Source organism: Periplaneta americana, chromosome 4, assembly GCF_040183065.1.
Source record: "Periplaneta americana isolate PAMFEO1 chromosome 4, P.americana_PAMFEO1_priV1, whole genome shotgun sequence".
NCBI classification, from domain to species: Eukaryota; Metazoa; Arthropoda; class Insecta; order Blattodea; family Blattidae; genus Periplaneta; species Periplaneta americana.
This window is the reverse complement of record NC_091120.1, coordinates 40,856,782-40,882,462: the sequence shown is the minus strand read 5'-3', so window position 1 is coordinate 40,882,462 and position 25,681 is coordinate 40,856,782. Positions and strand designations below refer to the sequence as shown.

Here is a 25,681-nt window from a genome sequence, read left to right as displayed (position 1 = left end):
TCTATAATAATAATAATATTTTTTTTATTTCAAAGTATCAGTTTCGTGATGAGAGTAGTTGCTGTTTCCAGATAAATTCAAATTATGATAAATAACTCATCGTAAATACTATTTTAATTTACAGGGTACGCTTAAATTCTTATCAAATGACAATTATAATTTATGATAAAATAATATAAAAATGTTTATGCTCGACCATGCCGAAATGTAGTAATTATACACCTGGTAGCAGTCCTTTAATGCATGTCATTAAAGTACAGGTGTTCAGCCAATGACAAGTAAGCTTACAGGTGTTCAGCCAATGACAAGTCAGCTTTGTACCGTTATAAAACCGCAAGTATCGATTATTCTCGGATATGCAATCGAAAGAGAATTAGCGAAAAGTCACGGAGGCTGGAAATCCAATACTGTCGCAGAAGGTTATATTTTATTACTATAATAATTAGAGTTGATTGTAAAATAATATTCAAATAAATTCAATTTGTCATCTCGTTTTTCAATTCTAAATCAATTTTCAGGTTATACCAGAGTAATGTTCACCTTATTCTATGCCAAGGTCAATTAAATTCGGCCTCGGAAAAAATCATACAATCATACTTGCGTCTTAATTACTACCATTATAGGCTCGTTGCATAATGTACTATTAATTTAACATATTTAGGAAGTTTTAAATTAAAGTAAATATAATCAGCAACTTCAATATCATCACCACTAAAACCCTATCTTCACGGCCCCTGTCTTCCGTTAAAGCCTCGCACTTCGCAAGTCACATGCGTCGGTTCAGAAAAACCAAGGATTAAGTATGATCATTTGAGTGCTACTTGGGCGTCCTTCTCCCGGTTGCTTTTGACCAGAAGTTTATAGAATAGTCTATTCGTATTCGCTCTTTCTAAATGACTCCTTCTGTAGATAGTGAGGTTGTTAACATTTTATACTTTCAGTTTGTTAGACGTCCTCATTCTGTTTCGGTTCAATAATGTAAGTTCTGCCAATCAAAAACTGCCAAACGATCAATAATTTTTACGCTAGAGTCTCGTTTAACCGAATTTGAAATTTCTTGAAATTATTCAAGTCTGCTTCACAGAGAGCTTTACGTAAGCTAGATTTGTATAATATATAGGCACCGGTCCCATATACGCCGAAATTTCATGAGAAAATTTCTTCCTCCATGAGGACTCGAACCAGCGCGCATTCCGTAAGTGAATATAATTTCTTTGAAAAATTAATAATAATAATAATAATAATAATAATAATAATAATTACTTACTTACTGGCTTTTAAGGAACCCGAAGGTTCATTGCCGCCCTCACATAAGCCTGCCATTGGTCCCTATCCTGAGCAAGATTAATCCATTCTCTATCATCATATCCCACCTCCCTCAAATCCATTTTAATATTATCTTCCCATCTACGTCTCGGCCTCCCCAAAGGTCTTTTTCCCTCCGGCCTTCCAACTAACACTCTATATGCATTTCTGGATTCGCCCATACGTGCTACATGTCCTGCCCATCTCAAACGTCTGGATTTAATGTTCCTAATTATGTCAGGTGAAGAACACAATGCGTGCAGTTCTGTGTTGTGTAACTTTCTCCATTCTCCTGTAACTTCATCCCTCTTAGCCCCAAATATTTTCCTAAGCACCTTATTCTCAAACATCCTTAACCTATATTCCTCTCTCAAAGTGAGAGTCCAAGTTTCACAACCATAAAGAACAATCGGTAATATAACTCTTTTATAAATTCTAACTTTCAGATTTTTTGACAGCAGACTGGATAATAAAAGCTTCTCAACCGAATAATAACAGGCATTTCCCATATTTATTCTGTGTTTAACTTCCTCCCGAGTATCATTTGTATTTGTTACTGTTGCTCCAAGATATTTGAACTTCTCCACCTCTTCAAAATATAAATTTACAATTTTTATATTTCCATTTCGTACAATATTCCCGTCACGAGACATAATCATATACTTTGTCTTTTCGGGATTCACTTCCAAACCTATCTCTTTACTTGATTCCAGTAAAATTCCCGTGTTTTTCCTAATCGTTTGTGGATTTTCTCCTAACATATTCACGTCATCCGCATAGACAAGCAGCTGATGTAACCCGTTCAATTCCAAGCCTTCTCTGTTATCCTGGACTTTCCTAATGGCATACTCTAGAGCAAAGTTAAAAAGTAAAGGTGATATTGCATCTCCTTGCTTTAGCCCACAGTGAATCGGAAACGCATCTGACAGAAACTGACCTATACGAACTCTGCTGTACGTGTCACTGAGACACATTTTAATTAATCGAACTAGTTTCTTGGGAATACCAAATTCAATAAGAATACCATATAAAACTTCTCTCTAAACCGAGTCATATGCCTTTTTGAAATCTAGGAATAATAATAATAATAATAATAATAATAATAATAATAATAATAATAATAATAATAATAATAATAATAATAATGAGTCAGACCGTGTGATGACATACTTGTACATTTCGACTTTTCACTAGATATAAACACGACTTTATAAGACTGATTTTCACAGTGTTTAAATGACCAAATAATTCATATTTTGTAATGCTATTAGATATTGAGTCGTTTTCAGATAGCGCTTACATGGACCGGGAATTTATGCAGAAGTCCGTCTCATATCTTTTTTAGAGTCTATTGACTGAAGTAATTAAATGGTTTTTAGAGTTCTCTGACACTATTGAATATCATATGAATTCTTCAATAGCAATTTGCAAGGTAATGTGGAATAGCGGATGGAAGTAACTTTCCTGTTCACTCATAATTAAAACATAGCCCTACGTCAAATAACGGTACTTATACGTAATTACACACATTGTACGTCATTCGAATAGGCCGAGAAGCTCCTTGAATTGCTGTAATACTTTATATCGCTTTAAACAGCCCAAGGGTACATCCTGGATATTTTGATAAGATTTCAGAGTATCAAAATTCTTAAGAGACTCTGAAATACGCTCCAGAACAGGTTCCAAAATGAGTGACAAAGAGGTGAATATTGAAGGATGTATGAAATTAGCGCTAACATTACTTAAAATTTCAGGAATTCTGCCTTTTGGTCACACATCAAAAGCAAGCGCTGTGGTTTCGAAGTCATATTATTTCATTTCGAAATTAGGAATATGGTATTTCACATTCGGAATTCCAATCAAGATATACAAATCTCTGGACCAACTCGAGAATATGGTAGAAATGGGTATACTACTTCTTGTACATTTAAATATTCTAATGAAACGTTATACGTTAATGATTAGAAAGGACGATCTTGCACGCTTGATTGATATGGTCAAGAGTAATTTCTTCATTCACCGAGAGGTACTCACTTCTGAGAAAATAACAGTCATTAAATCCTCTCTGAAATACGCCAAATATTTCAATACAACTCTTGCAATAATGATCGGCATTGGATTTATATTCTACACGGATCTTGGTCCTATTATAACAGCTGGCTATGAAGAGGTAGAGAATACATCGAATTCCTCACTAAGTAATCAGACATCATATCTGTACAAAATGCGACTGCCAGTCGAAACGTGGTTCCCATTTGATACGTCGCAGTCCCCAGGCTTTGAAATAGCTTACTTCTCGTTAACGGTGATGTGCCAAATCGAGGGCGTGAACATGATAGCGACGGATGTGATGTTCATTACAATAATCATCTACATTACGGGACAATTTGAGTTGCTGTCTGATGCACTCACCAACATGTCCAGGAATGTGAAACTCAGAATGAAGGAGGAAGGACGCCTGTACTACGAAGAAGGGACGAAGGGAGCCGCACATCAGGAGGACGTTGAAGGTAGAATCTGAAATCGAAAGAATAGTATAGTTTTAACATTACTATAAAATTGTATTATAAAACTTTATCTTATTATTATTATTATTATTATTATTATTATTATTATTATTATTATTATTATTATAGTATTCACTTCAAAGACGATTTATAGTGATTTGGAGTAACTTTGTACCAATTCCCAATTTTACTAGAAGATTTAATTTCACATTTCCTAAGTGTGATATCTTTGGACTGACAAGGGAAGTATCACACCCCACATGCCGAAACTTACCTCGAAACTTTGGTGACATAACCGAAGTGCTACGAGAAGATCACGTGCAAAACATTAGCTGCCTGTTTCCATTGCAAGGCCCCGAAATCGAAGCTGGAATCCTTCTGTGGCCAGACGCAGCTGGACATCCCTGCCTCACTGGCGAGCGGAGTGGAGTGCTTGTGTGAAATGGAGTAAACTCTCTCGCGTCCCATCTTCTCAATGAAGTATAAACAAGAGACAGAAGTGATGGTATCGATTGAATATCATTAAAGTAATCTCGTGATCTTTCCTGTCGCCCGCTCTTCCTTATCGCATTGTTTGATTCGCATTCCTTCCGTCGGTATTCTGTCCTTGCGAGACCCTGTAGTCGTCCGCTTGTATTACTGACCTTGACTCACGTACTGTAAGTCTGTTCGCTGCTGATTGTCACCCACCGCTCCACTGGCTTGCACACAGGAAGGGCTGTCCATTCCAACTAGTAGCGACTAGTATCCACTTCTCTATTACTTACATGCAAAATTCCAGGGTTTATTTCGGGGCCTTGCAGTGGAAACAGGCAACTAATATTTTTCACGTGACCTTCTCATAGTACATCGGTTGTGTCACCAAAGTTTCGAGGCAAGTTTCGGCATGCTGGGTGTGATACTTCCTTTGTGAGGTCACCTCCATAACCTACGACCTCTATGCTTTGCTTTCCATGAATTATCTCCGGTCCCTGAAGAACATTTAAGACTCCACGTGGTTAAATGAGCCGTTCAGAGCAGAAGTGGTGTAAGTAAAAAATGGGTAATGAGGGTTAAAGTAAACATTCTGTAAAAAACAGCGCAAAGTAACAATGTATTATTTATTTATTATTTTGCTAATTATAGTAACATAAAATATAAAATGTACAGAAAAACTTTAGCTCGCCCCTGAAAGAGTAGAACTCGTGCTCAGGGGCGGATTCCTGAATTGAAATTAATAATTATACAATACAATTTGTCTTATGTCTATTGTGCAATTAATTATAGTACATAAATTTAAATTCACAATTTTTCAATTTTTATAAAATCCATACATAACTTTTTAAATTTAATACTAGAACTATTAGAATTGACAAGATTAGGATATTTATATATAAATTTGTTATATATTCTTGGGCCTAAATTACTACTATGATTAAATACTGTAACAGTGTTGCATTTTGATTCAAACAATCTTAAAGAATTCATAGCTTTTGTTTTATAACTATGAGAATACAATTCAAAATTATTTCGATTTTTATTTATGAATTTTATTAATACAATATAATAAATATGTCTTACGTTAAGTACATTAAAGACTAGAAACAAATTTTGAGATGGAAAATCAATAGGTTTATGAAGACATATTTTAATTATTTTCTTCTGTAATAAATAAAGTGGATTAAAATTGGATTTAAATGAGCTACCCCACCCTATAATTCCATACATAATTACCGATTGGAATAAAGTTAAATAAAATTGATATTCAATTTATTTAAACTATTAGTAGTCAGTGGATAGCACGAAGGACATATTAATTATTACTTTGCGCTGTATTTTACAGAATTTTTACTTTAAACCTCATTACCCGATTTTGACTTACACCACTTCTGCTCTGAACGGCTCAAATATTGCATTCTGTTTATAGTAGCTGGTTTAAGAACGATTTTCAACTTTATATTGTAAGTATAAAGGTGATTCAAAAGGTAAGGTCAACCAGTGAGGAGATGATTCAGGACGACATTTAGAGCAGGAAAGTCCTTCGTCAGTATTATTTATTTGCAACCGTATCAGGGTTACAACAGGTCAAACAGTTAATTCACATCTCATGATACTTACGTAGATTAATTTACCGTCATTTGGTTTGATATAGGTTTATTTACAAAGCATGATTTTCACCATTGATGGAATGACATTGGAACACACGCCGTGAAATGTTGTGATTGGACATCACGGTCCCCTGTCTTAACGCTTGTGGATTTCTTTGTATGGGGCTTTATGAAAGAAAAGGTGTACACTACGGAGAATAGAGACAGGGATCATTTGCTCCAACGAATTAATCCACCTGTAACAGACATCAGACTACGAAACGGGCTGTTAGATCTTGTGCACTGCGCAGTAAGAGAACGCGCTCAGGCATGTTCAACGTGCAAACGGAAGACATTTTGAACAGCTGCTCCAATGAAGTACTGTAAATTAGTAATTATTGTAAATAACTCAACATAGTTGTGAATAATTGACCTGTTGCAATTCTGAAACGGTTACAAATAAATAGAAGTGACAAAGAACTTTCCTGCTCCAAATGTTGTCCTGAATCATTTCCTCACCGGTTGACCTTACCTTCTGAATCACTCTATATAATTTTATCTTACAGCTATAATTATTATAAATTTTAATGCTCATCCTCTCTTTTTTAAAAATACAATAATAATCTCGTGATAACATTGATTCTATTATAAACATTTAAATTTGATTATAAATAAACATAATTAATTTTTCATTAAATAACACGAGACAATTATTACATAAAATTAATATAACACATAACTACTAGATCTACTACAGAAACATTTTGGGCCCTATTCATAGACATTCTTAGCGCGAGCTTTCGGTGGATGATCAGCGAACTAACGTTTTTCGTATTCATAAACCAGTGTTAGCGATATGATATGATATGAATCCTGTTTAGCACGCTCGTAGCGCGGGCTAGCGAAATGTCTATGAATAGCACCCATAAAGTTTATATTGAAGAATTAATTTTTTTACTAAGTCCCGCTTAGTTTGCTTATTAATTAAGTTTCTTTGACCTTGTTTATTCAACTACTGTTCTAGTTTTTACACTCTTCTCAGATTTCCATAATGCGTTGAAATTTTTAGATGGAAAGAGGTTAAAAAGATTCTCCATTGAGCTGATTATGTTAAGACTGTAAGGAATTTTATTATAGAAATGGAAAATAACATATATCAAACAAAAATGTAGGTAATAAACACATAACATTTGTGTTTATACTTTCTGTTATAGTGCTAGTATACTTTATTGTTACAGTAAATATTCTACGTTTTCAATAAACTTTTTTGTGACTTCATATGAAATAAAACTTCATATATTTTCTTATTGTACGGTCAAAAGTTGCCTTGAATATGAAGGGGAATATAGAGAATTTAATAGGAAAACATATGTGGTACAAAGGTACCCCAATTAGCACTTTAACTTTCTACCACCACTGAATATCAAATTTCACCAATTTAAAACATGATTTTTTTAAACATCAATTTCAATGGATACTATTTTAGGTAAGTATAAAAATTTGATAGAAGTTGTACAAAGTTACCCCAAATGACTTTATCTAATGTTTTAACTGTGTTATTAACAATTCTCAAAGAAAAAAATTAAAAGTAATATAGGCCTAACTCTATTAGAGTAATGCTAAATAACTCTCTGTATTTTCTGACCAATTTCACCCCAGTTGATTGTTGTATTTGAGACTGTTTTCCAGTCTTTGTTAGGAATGACCGTCTAAAATCAGCTTATAATTAATTGTTCCAGATCGAAAATATCACTTTACATTTATGTACGGCAATTTACCTTGTAAAAATATGGTTTGAATTCGTTTCCCATAGAAACTGCAGCGGACGAAACGCCACCACCTTCACTTCAAACAGATCATTTGGAGTTAATATCAAAGGAGAAATGGGAACAAAGCATCGAAATTCCATCAAACTTAAAAACAAATATTTTCAGAGAAGAAGAGATTTACATAATGGAGTGCATAAGACATCACCAGTCCCTTATTGAGTAAGTACCATTCTTACTTTATATAAAAACTTCAAACATTTCTGCATCAATATAAATTAATATCTTACATTTACAGGAGTTCTAGAAGACTGAGTGAACTATGGAAAACGATTTTTTTTGTCCAGTGTATAACTGCGTCCATTTTGATTTGCTTCATTGGGTTCGAGGCTATGATGGTGAGTAACAGTACTAATTGACATAGAGAACGTGTTTGCACAGGTTTCGTTGATGTACATCTTCATTTAAACATGTGCAGTCTCTTTAAACTAAAGCAGTTAAATGAGATGATGATGATGATGATGATGATGATGATGATGACGATGATGATGATGATGATGATAATGACGACAATAATGACGATGATTATGGGACTATGATGATGATGATGATGTGCTGAATATGGAGATCTGGTGGATTGAGAGTACTACAAGAAACTAGTAGGATATCAGCCCAATGCGTGTTCTATACACCAAAATTCTGACACAATATCCTAAGTAGGCATTGAATCTCGATTATATGTTTTAGAAGTAGCAAACTAAGTTAAAGCTGAGCCACTTTGCGATGCCATTCACTGGCATTTCGAATCATAATTATTACTGAATATGTTGTATGTTATTTTGTGCTTTAAATAGAGTGCAGGAGCTTTAAATGAATGAATTAGGAAAACTTGGAGTAAATGGAAAATTATAACAGATTTTTTTGTAAACATACAAAATAGCAAAATAGTCGGCGTCAAGAAGTGACGCGTATTTTCCATTACATATTCTAATCGTTTTGCAACAATTCATGTATGTATGTATGTATGTATGTATGTATGTATGTATGTATGTATGTATGTATGTATGTATGTATGTATGTATGTATGTATGTATGTATGTATTCCTTTTTTGAGCAGCATGTTCCATTACAAATGGAAAGTAATACTACATGCCTAGGTTTACCTTCAAGTACATAATCCATTTACATTATATATTATTATGTTGCCATTCTAGATTAAATATGGATTAGTGTAGTTCATCTACTATGTGTAACTGCCAAGATAATATTGGTACTTCTTAATCTAACTTATTTTCCTATTCCTAACCTATGAAGTACAAGAATCTATTTACATATTCTAGCATTAAAATATTTACAGTATTTACATATTTACTATCTCTTGATCAGCCTATTTTCAGATAAATTATACCCTCTAATATTGTAGCTTATTTACAGAATGTAAGTAACCTATTTTTTACCCTTATCACTTAATTCTGACTTTTAACCTATGTATGTACGTATGTATGTATGTATGTATGTATGTATGTATGTATGTATGTATGTATGTATGTATGTATGTATGTATGTATGTATGTATGTATGTATGTATGTATGTATGTATGTATGTGTATGTATGTGTATGTATGTATGTGTATGTATGTATATATGTATGTTTGTTTGTACAGCAGTGGCGGCTGGTGGTTTGAAAATATAGTGGTGCACAATGGATATTGAAGAGGAGTTAAACATACTTTTCTTTAAACTTTAAAGCCGTGTATACCTGAGGGCGTATAAATATAAAGCTAATTTATATGCAATTAATAAGTAAAATGACTAAATACAAGCATACCTATTTATACAGAAAGTCCATCCGTCTTTCCTTGCTGCTTGCAAACTTCTCAATGACCCTCTGATTGAAGTCTGGAATAGCCATGATGAAGTCGCGTTCAATGGACAACATCGCCAAAGCAGATAGTCTTTCTTGAGACATGGTGTTCCTAAGGAATGTCTTAATCTTCTTCAGGGTAGAAAAACACCTTTCTGCTTCTGATGTTGTCATGGGCATTGTTACTAGCATACTTAACAGTTTGAAGCATTCACTTAGTGTATCACAAAGATTGTTTTGTCTTATGAAATCTAAGAGACCTAAAGCACTGGACATAATCCTGAATTGTTCCATTCCATAGAGCACTGAAAGTTCTGTTTTTAGTTTCTTTGCATCTAGAAATGTGTAGCATTCACTAGAAAATTGAAATAGTTTTTCTGGGAAATTTAAATAATAATCCGAGAATCTCTCTGGCAGAAACAAAGATGTTGCTGTCAGATGTCCTGTAAATTTAAATCGTTCTTTCACTTCACATATAATTATATCACAAACTTCTTTTTCTTCCCTCTGTCTTACGGATTTTTCACTTTCTTCATGTCTCATCCTTTTATTTTCATGTGCCGAAAGAGTCTGGAATAGCTCATCTACTGATTCTCTAATTTTCACAATTTCACTTTCGAAACATTCAATTTGAACTTTTACCCATGCTGGATCAATTTCACGCTTTTGTAGCTGGTTATATAGAATGTCTATAAAAGGCATTATTTTATGAAAAAATGTCAGCCAAAAAACAAAATTCTGATTGCTCAACATTTCAACATATCCAAAGGCTTGCTGAATGGTACTATTGCTGCTGACTTCGTCACTTTCAAGAAGGGTCTTCATACATTCAATGAGCTCTTCTCTGTATTCAAAAACAGTGTTCACAGACCTCGATTGAAAATTCCATCTAGCCTGAACTGAACGAGGCAAACGTTTTTTCACGATTTCATCAAGAACTGCTGTTCTTTGTGTCGAGTTCGAAAAGAAAGAACATATCCCTTGTATTACAATGTCAGTTTTTATTTCCACCTTTGCTTATCTCATATGTATATAAGATAAGCAAAGGTGGAAATAAAAACTGACACTGTAAAACATTAAGCTTATCGGCATCCCCAAAATGAAACTAATATCCCTTGTAGATTCGCAAAGAATATTTTCACATTCCTGTTTACTGACGAAGCATGCAACATAATAAGGTTCAGTTGATGTGCGTGGCAGTGAATGTAAGAAGCCTTTGGAAAAGTTTCTTTGACAATCGCTTGTACTCCATTAGAAGAGCCTCTCATGACGTTTGCCCCATCATATGTCTGTGCTATGAGCTTATTGGGATCCCCTTCAAGATGGCGATTAATCTCAGTAACAATGCAAGATGCCAGAGATTTAGCATCATGATTACGTGGAGTTAGAAAATTCCAAAACCTTTCAACCGGTTTCCCATTAACTATATATCGGAAAATAATTGACATTTGAAATGTGCAAGATATATCAGTTGTCTCATCTGCAATTACAGATACATAATCTGCATTTTTTATCTCCACGGAAATTTCATCCTGACATACTTCTAAAATACACTGCAACAGTTCGTTTTGTATTGTCTTTGATGTCCCTTTAAATACTGTAGCTTTTTCAAGGTGCGATTTCAAAGCTCCATCCAGTTCAGCACTAAAGTTAATTAAAGCACGAAATACTCCTGGGTTGGAAGATGTTTCACTTTCATCATGCCCCTGAGGGCTAATTCTAAAGAACCACAAAATCGAATACAATTTATTATAATATTCAAAATATACCTATTATTCGTTACTTTTTGATTGTGTAGTTCAATTGTTCTTCAGTAACTAGAATCCAATTGAGCAGCAATATTAGTATTTACAAGAATAATGAGATTCAGAACGTTTGTAATGTGAATGGAAGAATTTTCATGTTTTTTTATCCTGTCATGGAGATGATTTATATCAGTCACGCCCTTCTTAACCCAAGCTTCTTCCCTGCCACCTCCGAATAACAAACACGGGAAACAAAACAGAGCATTTCTTTCACTGCAGCCACATATCCAGTCATTTTTATTATATATATCAGGGTTAAATTTTCTCACGAAGTTCCTACTCTTGCTCTTAATTTCCTGGCATATGTTTAATGAAGGTGTAGGCCTTCCCAATCTTTTTATCTCTAATTTTTCCTCCAATCTTAATGAGGTAAAACTCGTTGAAATCAGGGATGCTACGTTGTTCATATTTAGTTTAACCTATTGAAATGAAAATACGCTAAAATTACATACCAGTCTACAGTATTGCCATTTAAAAAACCGTCATGCGTTCATAATGTTATATTTACTAATGCCACAACACAAAATAATTTCAACACATTTAAAGAAAATCACACATATTCACTCCACAAGTACGATCATGAAAAACAATTGAGTATAGAATCGTCATCAGAATGCTACAAAGTACCATGTGCAAAGTTTTCGTTCATAAAATTCAAATGCAGCTTTCGTAGGCTGTCGGGAGATAGCAGCACCTATTGTCAGAACGACAACTCTTAGAACTTTAAAGCAAAATACAAGCTCCTTTATGTATTGTGCCGTTTATGTGCATGTAGATTGAGAAAGTAATATGCGAAATATGCGACTGTTCATTGTACAAGCCGAATGAATAAATTTTTCATGCTTATTACTTCGGGCAAATGTCTAGTTGAAACAGATACTTTTCCAGTGAATTTAGTTTCTTCTGCACTGACGTTGGTGTCCATGTCTGGTGGTGCGACAAACCGTTCTCAAGAGGAAAGCAGTAGATCACGCCTCTAACCCCCCTGTCCCCGCACTAGCCGAACATCTCTATAAACTGCCTTACATAGGTTTTCAACATCTCTGCAAACCAAGAGGCTCGGAGGCTCCTGCAGACGTACAAAACAAGACGCCAGCTGCAGATAATCATGAATGAAAATTGTAAAATAAAATTATATTTTTAATAGCAACAAAGCTGAGAGATTAGCAACATTACTGGGGGGTGTACAAACCTGCAACCCCCTTGAGAAGCCGCCACTGTTGTACAGTATTAATGCATACATGCATTTAAACTAGAGACGTAATATAGACCAATTAGACCTAGGCCTTGAAGAATAGTGAGGAATAGATGTTTACCATTATAATATAGTAAGGTTAGTTAAAATGTTAGTAAAAGTTATGAATTTGGTTTAGTAGTATTAAAATCCTGTATCATGAAATAAAGCGGTACTGCAGTTTACTTTCAGACGTTTTACTGTGTCATATTGCTGTTTAAATTCAGACTCACTGAATTATGAACTCTGCAGTGCTTGGGAAAAGTGGCATAAGTCAGTTTCCACAAACATGTTTTATTAATTCATTGACAACTTACGGAACATCTGCTCGCTTGGGAAAAGAGACGTAAGTATTTCTCCCATTACAATAATTCATACAAAAGAAAATCAAATCGACATAAATCAGTGTGAAGACAGTTTTTTTCCTTCTCCTGTAAAATTAACATTTTTGACTTGTGCCACTTTTCCCGAGCACTACAGAATTGATCTATTAGTTTATATCAGGCCTGGACGTTAATACCTCAGTTGAGGTACTGCAGACTATCCCTTAACTCCCCATTCCACATTCCCAGGCAGAGACAGTTATGTATCGGACCAATACGAGTAGACCTAAAGGCAAGCATTGCTGAGTGACGGATTGTATAAGGCTTGCATCACAGCTTTCGGCTCTCGCTAATCGTCTAAAATCCACCACTGATGCAGAGTGCTTTACTATGTGTTCGTTTCTAAAGCTGTGAAGCGGAAAGGACATGGGCGGGGGTATTTTATTTCATTTTCCCTTCCCTTCTACTGCGAGGACTGGTTTATACTATAACGGCATAAATATACTACTGAACAAAAAGTTTCTTTTTTACATTATACGTATGTTAAAACAGAATCTGTAAGATAATACAATAAGAACACTGTTTTCCATATGAGATGTCTATGTGAAGCATAGACAAACTATAAAAAATGTTTGCAAAAAGTTTAAAGAGCCTGAAGATCAACTTAATGAGACTAGTACTAAGCAAGAAAATGCGCATAATTGCCCTGTATTATCCTCATATAACAGAAGAATTGTACGTAATATATACGGTATGTTGAATGTTGAAGAGAGTTTGTTTCAAACTTTGAGAAGTAATAAATGTGTCAAGTGCACTAATGAACTGAACCTAGCGGCGCACCAGTACGACGTTATGCAGTTAGGAACGTCATATACGCCTGACTGTTAGACAACCGCACTTGCTCGCTTGTATTGTGGGAAGGGAGGAGTTAGCTGCTAATTTCCATTAAGACAAAGCACTTAATTTCTCGGTGTGTGTGTTTTAGTATGGTTCAGAGGAGATTCTAAAAGTGGCGCCCAATCTCGAGGTCGAAGATATTGCAACGTCGCTCTTCTGACTCAAATTCTATCAAAGATACTTAGTTTCGTTTCCATGGCATCACAAGCGGCTAAGATTTTCGATAAAAATTCCCCTTCGCTGTTCCCTGGTAGGGCAAATCGCAATATAGCGAACGTAGAAGCTCCGCCCACGACCCCTTCCACTTTTCCCCTACTGGTTCATCAGACACTCAACGTGATAGGCTAGTGTTGTGTCGAATGCACATTTCATGTGGGTGGGGATAACTTCCCCTACTGGCGTTCGCTTTATTACGATTTATCCCACTGGTATTTTATAGACAGGATATTTACAATCGACGTCTGGAGAACGTGGTAGCCAATCAATCGATTCATTTTTCAGGAAAGCAATTACCAAGGTGAGGCGATTTAAAACGAAATTTAGCACCATGTATCGACGACAAATCTTGTTCTTTTTACATCTATAACTTCTCAGAGCTTGTAAGCAAATTACTTATCCAACATCCAGTATGCGCAGAAAATGCAAATATTCCTATTTAAAAATTTACAATCGTTAGTGACAATAGTCTGAAGCGACGCGAAGGACGGATGGGTAACATTTATAACATATGCTGCAATCAATGATGATGTCTATATTAAATAATTTAGTTTCTATGCCTTTGTTGTTGTTTAGTCAACTGTTCGAAGACAGGTCTGAACCTCACAAGTGATACCAACATGACTCAAGAATAAACGCTGACGCTTTACAATCACTTCAAATAACCTCACTGTACAATATCTTGCTTTATAGGTTCCGCTGGACTCTACCTTTGTCACCACGATGATCTTCTTGACGTGCTGCGTTTTCCAGTTAGCATTATATTGCATGTTTGGATCAAACCTGATGACGCAGGTAGGACAGCTGCGATGTATTTTAAAACCTAATTGAAGAAAAAAAGTTACAAAACCTCCCCCCACGAAGACAGATGTGAGCTTCCCGTCCTAAAACTCTAGTCTTATCTGCAGGAGATTTTAAGTAAATTACAAATTTCTTCTACAGTGCGTTCATAAAGTCTCCATAGCCTACTCAAAGTCTGAAAAGTTTTTACGTCAAATGCAAGGTAAGCCAATGAAATGGGCGATGTTCAGATTCGTGTTTTTTTTTTTTTTTTTTTTTTTTTTTTTGGCTCTTGTCGGGTATTCAAATTGTTACATGCAACAATCTAGTCTTCATTCGTAAGCATTTGCTTATAATGGATCGTTGGACGGGTGAAAAACGTTCTTTTCTTCTTGAAAAAAAAAAGTACATAACTTATATATACTGGGTGTTCATTTCAAAGTGTGTCATGACGTCACTGTTGATGAGTCAGCGATTTGAAGCGAGTTTCAGCTTTTGTGTCAGAGAAGTTGCCTATTAATCAAGGCGTTCAATCTGAACTTGAGAACGTGTACGGTATAACTTGAACGTCGTAGCAACAGATGGCGGTCTGTACGGTCTGTGTGCTACCACAACCTCTTTCGAACTGTGTTTTGCGCGGGCAAATCGTACTTCGGTTACGTACGGCAACATTCCACAATACAAATCAGATGCTCCGTGTCCATGTTGACCGTCGAAGTTAATGTCAACAAATTCGTAAGTAATCGTCTTAACCCTCTCCACATATCCCGACAGTAAGAAAAAACTCACCTCAGTAGATGTTTCGAAACAGTTCACATTCCTGCCAATACCGGCGTTACCGTACGTATCCGTAAGTACTCTTCTGAATGAACGCCGTACTTACTAGGCAACTTCTCTGGCACATAAGTAATACACCTCTGCGGAAGTGTAGGAAGATTGAATTCTCTAGGCTCAACGACTAGCCACATGACGGCATACAGCGAGCCATGACACACTTTGAACTGAACACCCGGTATGTAATTAATTTCCTTGCGAATAAAGTAAATTTGTATTCTATTAGGTATATCTCTTCAAGCGCTTTAAAATGACACCAAAACACGAGTATGTTACACAATAGGCTCCCGTGATAGATTTAGTGGAATGCTGTAACGTGGACTAAAATGACGTTACCTTCGAGCGTCGCCAGGGGAATAAATGGAGTGTGCGACTTCGTTTCCTTGCTTTATGACAATACAGTATCATCGTTGTAAGTCTGCTTTTAAATAATTACAGTAGAGTCCCGATTATCCGATCTAAACTGTATCTGGAAGAGATCGGATAAGGAAAAATTTTGGAAAATGCAGAGTAGCAATGAAATATGTTTTAAAAAGGTGTTTTAATAAAATATTTTACTTGCTGAATAAAAAAGTAGAACAAAACCTTAATTAACAATGAGAACACAGTATCCCACAGTAATTATAAACCTTTACAATACAGTTTTTAAGAAAAATGTGTCATTAATTCTTGCTTGACTGGTGATTGAAGTTTTTTTGCTGCGAGATCTACCACGAACGTGACGAATAATACGGAATATCGGATAACCGAAGGTCGGATAATCGAGACTACTCTACAGTGGTTTTCGCTACTATTATTTTCCTTTATCGCATAGAACCATAGACCGAAGTGCAGCCTCTATAATGATCCGAGCTCATAGATATAGTCCTACTTAAAAACACAGAAATTGGTTTGAACGTCATTAATATAGCCTATCTCGTTTTTCATTTACGACCTCATCTTATAAAAGGCGAAATATTAATTTATTTCTTAGTTGAGGATAGAATGTCTTTCAGCAACCAAGATAACACAGAATCGATTTTTCTCTTGTTAGAGCGAGGAAGTTCACAACGCTGCATACAACAGCGACTGGTACGGCTACTCAGACAGCGTCAAGATCTCGATCAAGATGATCATCATGCGAGCACAGCGACCCATGCAGATCACAGCGGGCAAATTTGGGACTGTATCCTGGCCGCTATTTGCATCCGTAAGTAAAACAATTCAGACTTCAATCAAAATATTCAAGTAACAAATAAAAAGTAAGATTACCAACTTTTTAAAAGAAAATACGGGAGACTAAGGAATCGATAAAATTTCACATACAAAATAGACAAATTATTCGGTTGAGTTACTAAAAAACAACTTTATTCTACACATCGGCAGCTGGGCTTCAAATAAGAATATTTTGAGACAGATTTTGTCTCGCGTAGAAGACGGCTGCAGTTTTTAGCTCTGAATGTGCCGTGCTCATGTTTCGAACATCTGTCTAACTATCGCCATTGTATGAGCATTACTATGCTATGCTTAGAGAAAAACTAGCCAGTTTTCCAAATGCATAACACTAACACTGTTTGATCTTAAACGGGTGAGCACCAAAACACATTCTTGGCAAGCATTAAGTTCTATAGCTAAAGACTGCACATTTTAATGCATCTCTTGAACAACAAAATTCATCATATAAAACAATCATCATTCACAGCAAAATAAAATTTTTAGAATTAAAATTTTTACATCACGCAAAAATAGGGGAGAAAATTGTTCGAAGAGAAGAAAAATACGAGAGCAGGGATATTGTTAAAAATTAGGGGGAGAGCAAGGAGATTGTTAAAAATTAGGGGGGAAATACGGGATATCCCGGGAAATACGGGAGGGTTGGATACCCTAAATACAAGATGAGCCAATGAAACGGGCGATTTTCACATTCGTGTCTTTTCGGCTGTTGTCGCCAGGTATATTCATTGTTACATGCAACAATCTATTCTTCATTCAATAGCATTTGTGTATAATGGATCTTTGGACGGGTGAACAACGTGCTTTTGCTATTAAGGCATATTACAAAAATAATTATAGTTTCATTGCTGCTATGCTGATGACCGCTGCTCTATGACATATACCTGCACAGCTACTACAGAGAACTCACTTTAGTAGTATCACTAAAACTAATATAGTAAGCAAACACTTAAACATAACATATTCATTATAATAATATCTAAACAAATCACTATCCTGTATCTTAACACTCATACACCATACAATATTATAATAACAAGAAAACAAGAACAAACGCACAAAACAAGATCAGATAAATGAATCATTATGTATTAATCTTTTCTTCCCATTCAGTCTTCACTAACAGTAAGCATTTGCCTATTTTTTTCAAACTCGCTTGTATTAATGGCACTAAATATTTCATATATATAGTTTATAAAAAAAAAGTAGGCCTATATAGACTATATATACAGTATATTAATACTAAAAATTTGTTGTTTATCCAAATTCTTCTATGTTTCTTCACATGCTAATATTATAACAAACGCATCTTTTTCCATGACGCAAAAGAGAAAATATAAATGGGTTGCAATAAATATGCTGTATTGTCTATTCGAATACATTTAATGCATTTTAAAAACTGCGCAATTCTTCTCGCGATCAATGTCATGTTGGTAAAAATAATTTATTTGTATTTTGACATGTGACATTTCCCAATACCAATAAATCGGGCAAAAGAAGATTTTAGAGATCTCTTCCCTGATTAATTTATCTTCAATCATAGGGACCTGTTGCGCTTTTAAAATGTTTGGGGCAAGGAAAGAGATTGGAGAGAAAGAAGGAAAAGAGCTCTTCTTAAAATATAAAGTGGATCTTTAAAAGTTTCTCTCCTTGTTCACTTATAAGAAAGCCACCGTTTTTGGCGCACGAAATAATTAGTGGGAACTTTATGAGTGAGTATCTTACCTTTGCCTCAGTTTGTGGATGAGAAAGCCGACAATTGTGATTGGCAGATTGCTGAGGTGACTTGTGTTTAGGAGATGGTACCACTCTCAACCGAACTGACAACAGATGCCACTGACTGGACACTGTACTCAAGGACACACGCCAGAAACGCAAAGTGCGAGTTGGACAATAAGACTGACAACTGTGATTGGCAAATTGCTGACGTGACGTGCCTTTTGGTGGTACCATTCTCAGCTGCACTAGCAACAAATGCTCGCTGACCGGGTTTGTATTCAAGAGCAGCCGCCAAAAATGCTGGCGCTGGCTGTACATTCCTTTTTCTTCGCCTTATTTCCGCAATGGAAAGGGATACAGTGGTTTTTTGAAAATTAATTCGTACAAGTTTGAACTTAAGCAGGGTTTCTGGCAGACCAAAAGATACCTTCGACTCTTTCTAAGCTACCAATGTATAGTATGGTCCCTAAAATTTGTTCACTCAATTTTTTTCAGATGATGAAGACGTCATATTCCTATTTGGCTCTTCTGAAGCAACTCCAAGAAGAGTAGAGATCTACACATCTTATACTAAGAACTCAGTTTATTATAATTGAGGGCCGTTTTTGCAAAATTTGCTAACTGAATAAAAACTAAATTTTACAGGAGAGACAAAACACTATAGTAAGCACGTTTTGCTGTAACTCTCAATTACAGCAGAAAGCTAGTTTTGAAAAAAACGATCACACTTTGACGCACTACAATGAAGAGAAATAACACAATTTTACTAAGACGCTTTGAACAGCATGTAGAGGCCTGCCTTATGTTAACGAATCCATCAAAATCTCAATTTTGCAAATCTTGCAGTTAGCAAGTTTTGCAAAAACGGTCCTCAATTGAAGTGCTATATCTTATTCCAATTTTTAACACCTTAACGCTATTTACTACTGCAGACTCTAAAATAAATATTGCAACATCTTCTTGTAAATAGTTCTCGTAGTTTAGTTTGATTTATCGCAGCGATAGAACAAACTTTTATTTCACAAATTCTAAGTGATGTGCTTAATGGCATTCAAAGATTAAATGTAATTTGTTTGTATCTAGCTACATTTAAGGCTATAGGTCTATGTTGAAGCATATAAAGCTGTCAACTTACACATTAAACGATATATAATATGGGAGCACTCTTAACTCAGATATACTAAAATTTATGAGATGACAAGTCCCGTTTTTAATCTCAGCGCTTCAGTTTTAGATGACAAGAAAAGGGACATGAATTTCAGGATAAGCTATAAAACAGAGCTCTCTCTAATATACAAAACATAAGATCACCTGAGCCATTCTGTATAAAAACACCAGTGAAAAAAAAAAAAATTAAGTTGGTTTTATACATGGTTGCAGAACCTAGAAACTTCATCGTAATGTGTCGTAATATCTTGCAATAAATTATTTAAACTTCATTTTCTGACTCCTGTTTTATTTGTTAGATTTTACGTATACACTACGAAGGCCTTTTAAATTTATTCGTTGATTACGTATTCACAAAGAGCAGCATTATTTTCGTGTCCTCTAAAACTCAGAAACTTTACACGTATATACGTTAAATAATTAGTGAACTGAGCGTTGAATAATTAAGATACATGAAGCCATAGGAAAATTTTAATTCTTTGTCGTACAAACATAACATTAGACATAACAATACACAGTCTTTTTTTCACGATTTCGTGACTTCAATTGTTTTCCCTTCCATTACTCTTCTGCATGCATACACAATTAAGTTTTTGGACTTCTTTCATAATACCGTATAAGAGCGATTAAAAATTTATGTTCCAGCTAAACAGCACTTAACACTATTAAGTGTCATGGCAAGCACGAATCTTCAATTATTAAAACAGAAGAATATAAAACAATAATGACTGCAGCGCCGCTTTATCCAGAACGTGTAATTCTAAGGTTTAAATAGGCATAGTTAGTAAGTTACTTGAAGAATAATAATTTCTTTTATACAAAATCTTGCAGTGGAATCTCATTATTCAGTTATAAAATATATTACAGGGTTTTAACCCTTTCAGCATTCGCGTAGTTTTTGTAACCTATTCAGTCGCGTGGGGTACAGCTGTCACACAAGTTATATTCTTACTTTAGAGACTGAATTTGAACATTTTGTTTTTCAATTCGAATGATTACATAAATATCGTATTACGGAGTATATACAGTTTATTTATAAGTAAATATAAAAATAGTTTTTTAGATAAATATTTATGTGTAAACTAGCCGTACCCGTGCGCTCCGCTGCACCCATTACAAATAAATATAAAGTAAATACATAATTAAAATAGGACATTTGAACCAGGGAACATTAGTGTTTGATAGAAGGATAAATCGTTTAATATGTTACTTAATTTAAATTATATTTTAAAAAATTAAAATGCGATCATTTTGATCCAGAGACCATTCATTTGGTGCAATGACAATTCCTTTAACATGTTTCTTAATTGTTATTACATGCAACCATAGTTTAATGAAGATTGACATATCATTTAGTTTTAATGTGTATATTTTATATTACTTGCTAAATGTTTCCATTGAATTATGGTAATAACTTAATTTTAACCCTTGTTTTGTACGTCTTCAGTAAATGGCGCTTGGTCCAGTATGGTTCTGAACCCTTCAAATAACTTAAATTGTGATATAGCATAATTATATTATAGTGATATATAATTATCTTTCATTCTTTCGAAAATGTAAGAATTCACGATCTCGTATGTACCATTGCCATGGAATGAATAAATGTGTTTTTTCTTCCTACTCAAAAATTTTATATTTTGCACTTAGGAGTTAATGCAGGATAACAACGCTATAATCTGAGGTGGCGGTGAAAATGTATTGTATTGTTATTTTAAAAGTCTTGTATATAATTAGCTTTCGATATTACTTCATACAAACACAGAAAGATTCTCTGTAGGCTATGTGTAATAGCTTTCGATTGCTGTTGTCCAAGGCCCTTTATAGACGAAGTCATTTGTTTCCATTTCATTACAGGCCAATTGGTGGCATCGTTATTTTAATTTTAAAACTCATTTATCTCATTAAATATCAGTCCTATCAAAATGTTTCTTAGGATAAAACTTATCGGAAATCATTTTTAAAGAAACTTTTGTTATGTAACATTTTTCACGAAAATCAATAATAAGGGAGATATTTCGATTTATTTAATTCAAGCTTCCTTATAACCCCCCTTTTATATAACGTATTTTGAATGCCATATAGCCTAAAATCTAAGTTACAACGAACTTAATTTATATTCCAATTTTCATATAAATCGGTTCAGCCATTATCGCGTGAAAAGGTAACAAACATCCAGACGGACAGACAGACAGACAGACATACAAACAAAAAGTTCAAAAAAGCGATTTTCGGTTTCAGGATAGTTAATTATACATGTTAGGACCAATTATTTTTGGAAAAGCGAAAATTACCAGAAAAATTTCGGCTACAGATTTATTATTAGTATGGATTTCAAATAGATTCTACATTTACCTACAAAATTAACATTGGAGACACTTTATAATCCATGCTTTGTTGTGAAACTCATTCTATACAGTAATAACTGAATAGCTTGTGTCCTATTGTCCTATTTTCCTTGGATTATCCTCCAAGTTTTCTGCAGACATGTTTTTAAAACACGTAATTATTTACATGCAATTTACACAGATATCCCCCAAATGATCGGCACATGTCCATTTTTAACATTTCACATACCATTCTAGTCGTTTTGTCTCGAGACCTACCAAATTAGTAAGCACGACCCCTGGATCCATTCCTTTGTTCTGGAGCTGGCTTAGCGAATTCTTGAATTCCAAGTAATACTTGAGAACGCCTTCTAATCTCTGAAGGAATTTGATAAACGTAGATCTACAATCCTTCGAAGTTCAATAGAATAAATTGTCGCTAAAGATATAGTATATAACTCACCAACTAATAATGAATACTTACCGAAACTTTGCAAAAACCGTAACGTAATAAGTCGCGTGGTTGACAATTGTCACCCAGAAGAATAAAACCTTAGCTACGAGCAACTTCAAGATGGAACTAAATAATATCATTATGTGACCTTGGTTTTGAAGGTATCTAAAGCCTCACGGTTGTAAATCCTTTCTAGGAAATACAACAATGAAAACAAACACGCTGGTTGACAGGGTGCCCCCACGCGAGTACTGAAGGGTTAAATGAACTCTTCATTACTGTTATTAATAAATACTCGTATATTAACAGTTAAAAGAATAGTGAAGAAACCTTCAAGCTGACAAAAAGCGGGAACGTATGTACGTGGTTTCAGGGGTACTGCTTCGAGACGCATGGATTCGGAGAGTTTAAAGTAAACAATAACAATAAAACACACAGTGTTGTATAGTCTGTTCAAGAAACGTAAGGGTGGAAATAAGCACCAGCGCTGTCAGATGGAGGGAAATCACCAGAAAAAAGGGAAATTCAGATTTCTAGAGGGAAAGCGGTATCTTTATTGAAAAACGGGATAAGGGTGTATCTATTATTTCACATTTTAAACATTTTAATAACAAAGTATGAAAACATTTTAACTTACTCTTTTCCCTTCACTGTGTTATGCTAGATGGAATGTACAAGTGGTTATGGGATGTGATATTTAGAAGTACGGCATTTCGTAATACGGATTATAAATATTGCGACATTAATAAACTGTCACTAAACGAATGACAGATGTATATACCTGGCAGAATATAGCCTAAGAACAGTTTTATGTGCTTATATTAAGACTTCAGAGGTTCATGAAACTTGGTCATTTCTTCATGTCACTTATCGAAAATTTTAAAAACTCATACTATTTCCTTAGACGTGAAACTTTACAAAAAAAATTGCCTGAAGAATTAAAAATTGTACTAACATGAATAATTTTAGACGTGTTGTGAAGGATATTTTAAAACAGAATAATTGTTATACTACTGATGATTTTTTTAAGACTGTAATGCTATGTTTGGTCATTATCTTTAAAGAAACCTATTTATTGCATTATATACTTAACGGTGACTAAAATAAGTTATTAAGCTTATTATTATTATTATTATTATTATTATTATTATTATTATTATTATTATTATTATTATTATTGTAAGTGTAAAACAGAAGGCCTACCTGTTTAGGCCTCTGACGTTGTTTAGTTTAGAATTCTGACTTCGAAAAAAAAAAAAAAAAAAAAAAAAGTAATGATAAAAGTTTGTATATACAGTATGTATACAAATAAATATATATCAGTGATGCTAAAACAAAGTTCACATACATTCAAATTATGAACGTCCTCCTTCTTTTCTTGATGTACCTATAGATCTATACGAAAATTATGTTTTTAGGTCATTTTCAGTATCTTCTACTTTCGTTTTGATTTATTAAGATGAGTTTAACATTCTTTAATTTAAATTTTTGTTTGATTAGATAGGTTTCAATTTCTTTATGTTAGTTTCTTTCGTTCAGTAAATATTAATTTGTTTCAATTTTCTAGTTGTACATCACTTCGGCGAGCCACGCTGTATATGATGTGTATCTGTGTTCCATAACAGTTATGTTGCATAAAAATATTCCTTTATATACAGGGTGGCATACGAAATGTCATACAATTTATTTTACACGTAACACCTATTGATTTGTATTAAAACTTTACAAAATTATACAGAAATAATACTTAGGGTTTGGAATTTTATCTCTAATGCAGAACATGTTCCATATGACCGCCGTTTTGCCTCACAACCCCTTGCAAACGAACCCTTACATTCGTCACCACTTTTCGACACAAGTCTTCAGATAGCGCACGGTACAACTCCACTCTGAGCTGCACCACATTTTCTAGCCTCCTTTGGTACACTTTCTCTTTTAGGAATCACCATAAAAAGAAATTGCACGGATTAATGTCCGGCCTATGAGGCGGCCACATTTTGCCGCATCCATGTCGATGTGACATCACACGAAGATCAAACATCTCTTGCAGGTAATCCAGAACGGTGTTTGCAGTGTATGGACGGGCTCCATCCTGCATGAACCACTGAGTTTCCATAGGGAGACCTTTTGCCATGAGATGGGGGATAAAACTGCTTTCCAGCATGGTTTTGTATCGAACTTGGTTGAAGTTTCATCGAAGAAAATTGGACCGATGATTCCGTGAATCGAAATTGCGACCCATACAGAATATTTTGCCCCAAACATTTCTTTTTCATGCAGCATGCGAGGAGGTTCCCTAGCCCATAATCGAATGTTTTGTTTACTCACAACACAGAATAACTTTCACCTTGTGTTCAACAGTCAATCGCCCGTTGTCCGCCATTTCACAAATTGATGTTTGTGCTCGTAACTATGGTTACATCCAAACTGTGATGCTACCTATCGGATTTTTCATGAATTTTGACATTCACTAGCGCAGTTTGAATCATCGAATCAACAATATTAAAATTTTTATGTGATAATTAAATGGTATGACATTTCGTGTACCACCCTGTGTAGGTCCTATACAAGGTTTGACGTATTTCAAATTTTTCTCGAAAACCCATTCATTCAATTTTAATTGCAATTTTGGGTTACTTTTGAAAAACCCTGTCTATTGCTGTGATTAATACGATAGATTTAAAAGCTATTAATTAGTAATTACAAAATGTAGAGATTTAATAAGACCACCCTGCAGCTTCGTAAGAGCTACGGGATCTATCGCGACGATATTTTACGGTTCGGAGGTTTACATAAGTATATTTAATTATGTAACTATATTAATGAAAATAAAATTATTTTTTTCCTTACTTGATTCTTCTATTTCTTTATTTTTACATATCGTAGTTAACTCTATTTCCAGACAACTTCAAGGAACTACATGAAAATTTGAAAAGGAAAATATAATATTTATCACGACTATAATGTACTTGGACGTCAATATTTCCCTACAAGTTATGTATGGGCTCTTGCTTACAATACCTGATGTTTCAGATTAACATGGTCAAATTCATACAGATGTTACAGTAGTCCAACATCAGTATTTTGAGAGAGAGAGAACCAATCGTCGGAGAAGCCAACTTATTGCTCCACGAACTCTTAAACTCTCAGATGAATAAAGTAATAAGTATGCAGAACGTTTCTTTAAACTGCCTTATATTCAATAATG

General features: G+C 34.6%; 1 protein-coding gene across 1 annotated transcript; it reads left to right on the top strand.

Moving 5' to 3' along the window:
- Positions 1–1,421: 1,421 nt before the first annotated feature.
- On the top strand, positions 1,422–19,122 carry LOC138697743 (odorant receptor coreceptor-like). The gene is made up of 6 exons (XM_069823230.1): positions 1,422–3,815; positions 7,692–7,866; positions 7,943–8,042; positions 14,677–14,778; positions 16,631–16,786; positions 19,024–19,122. The coding sequence occupies exons 1-6, from the start codon at positions 2,993–2,995 to the stop codon at positions 19,078–19,080; spliced, it is 1,413 nt and encodes a 470-aa protein (XP_069679331.1). The 5' UTR covers positions 1,422–2,992; the 3' UTR covers positions 19,081–19,122.
- Positions 19,123–25,681: the final 6,559 nt, after the last annotated feature.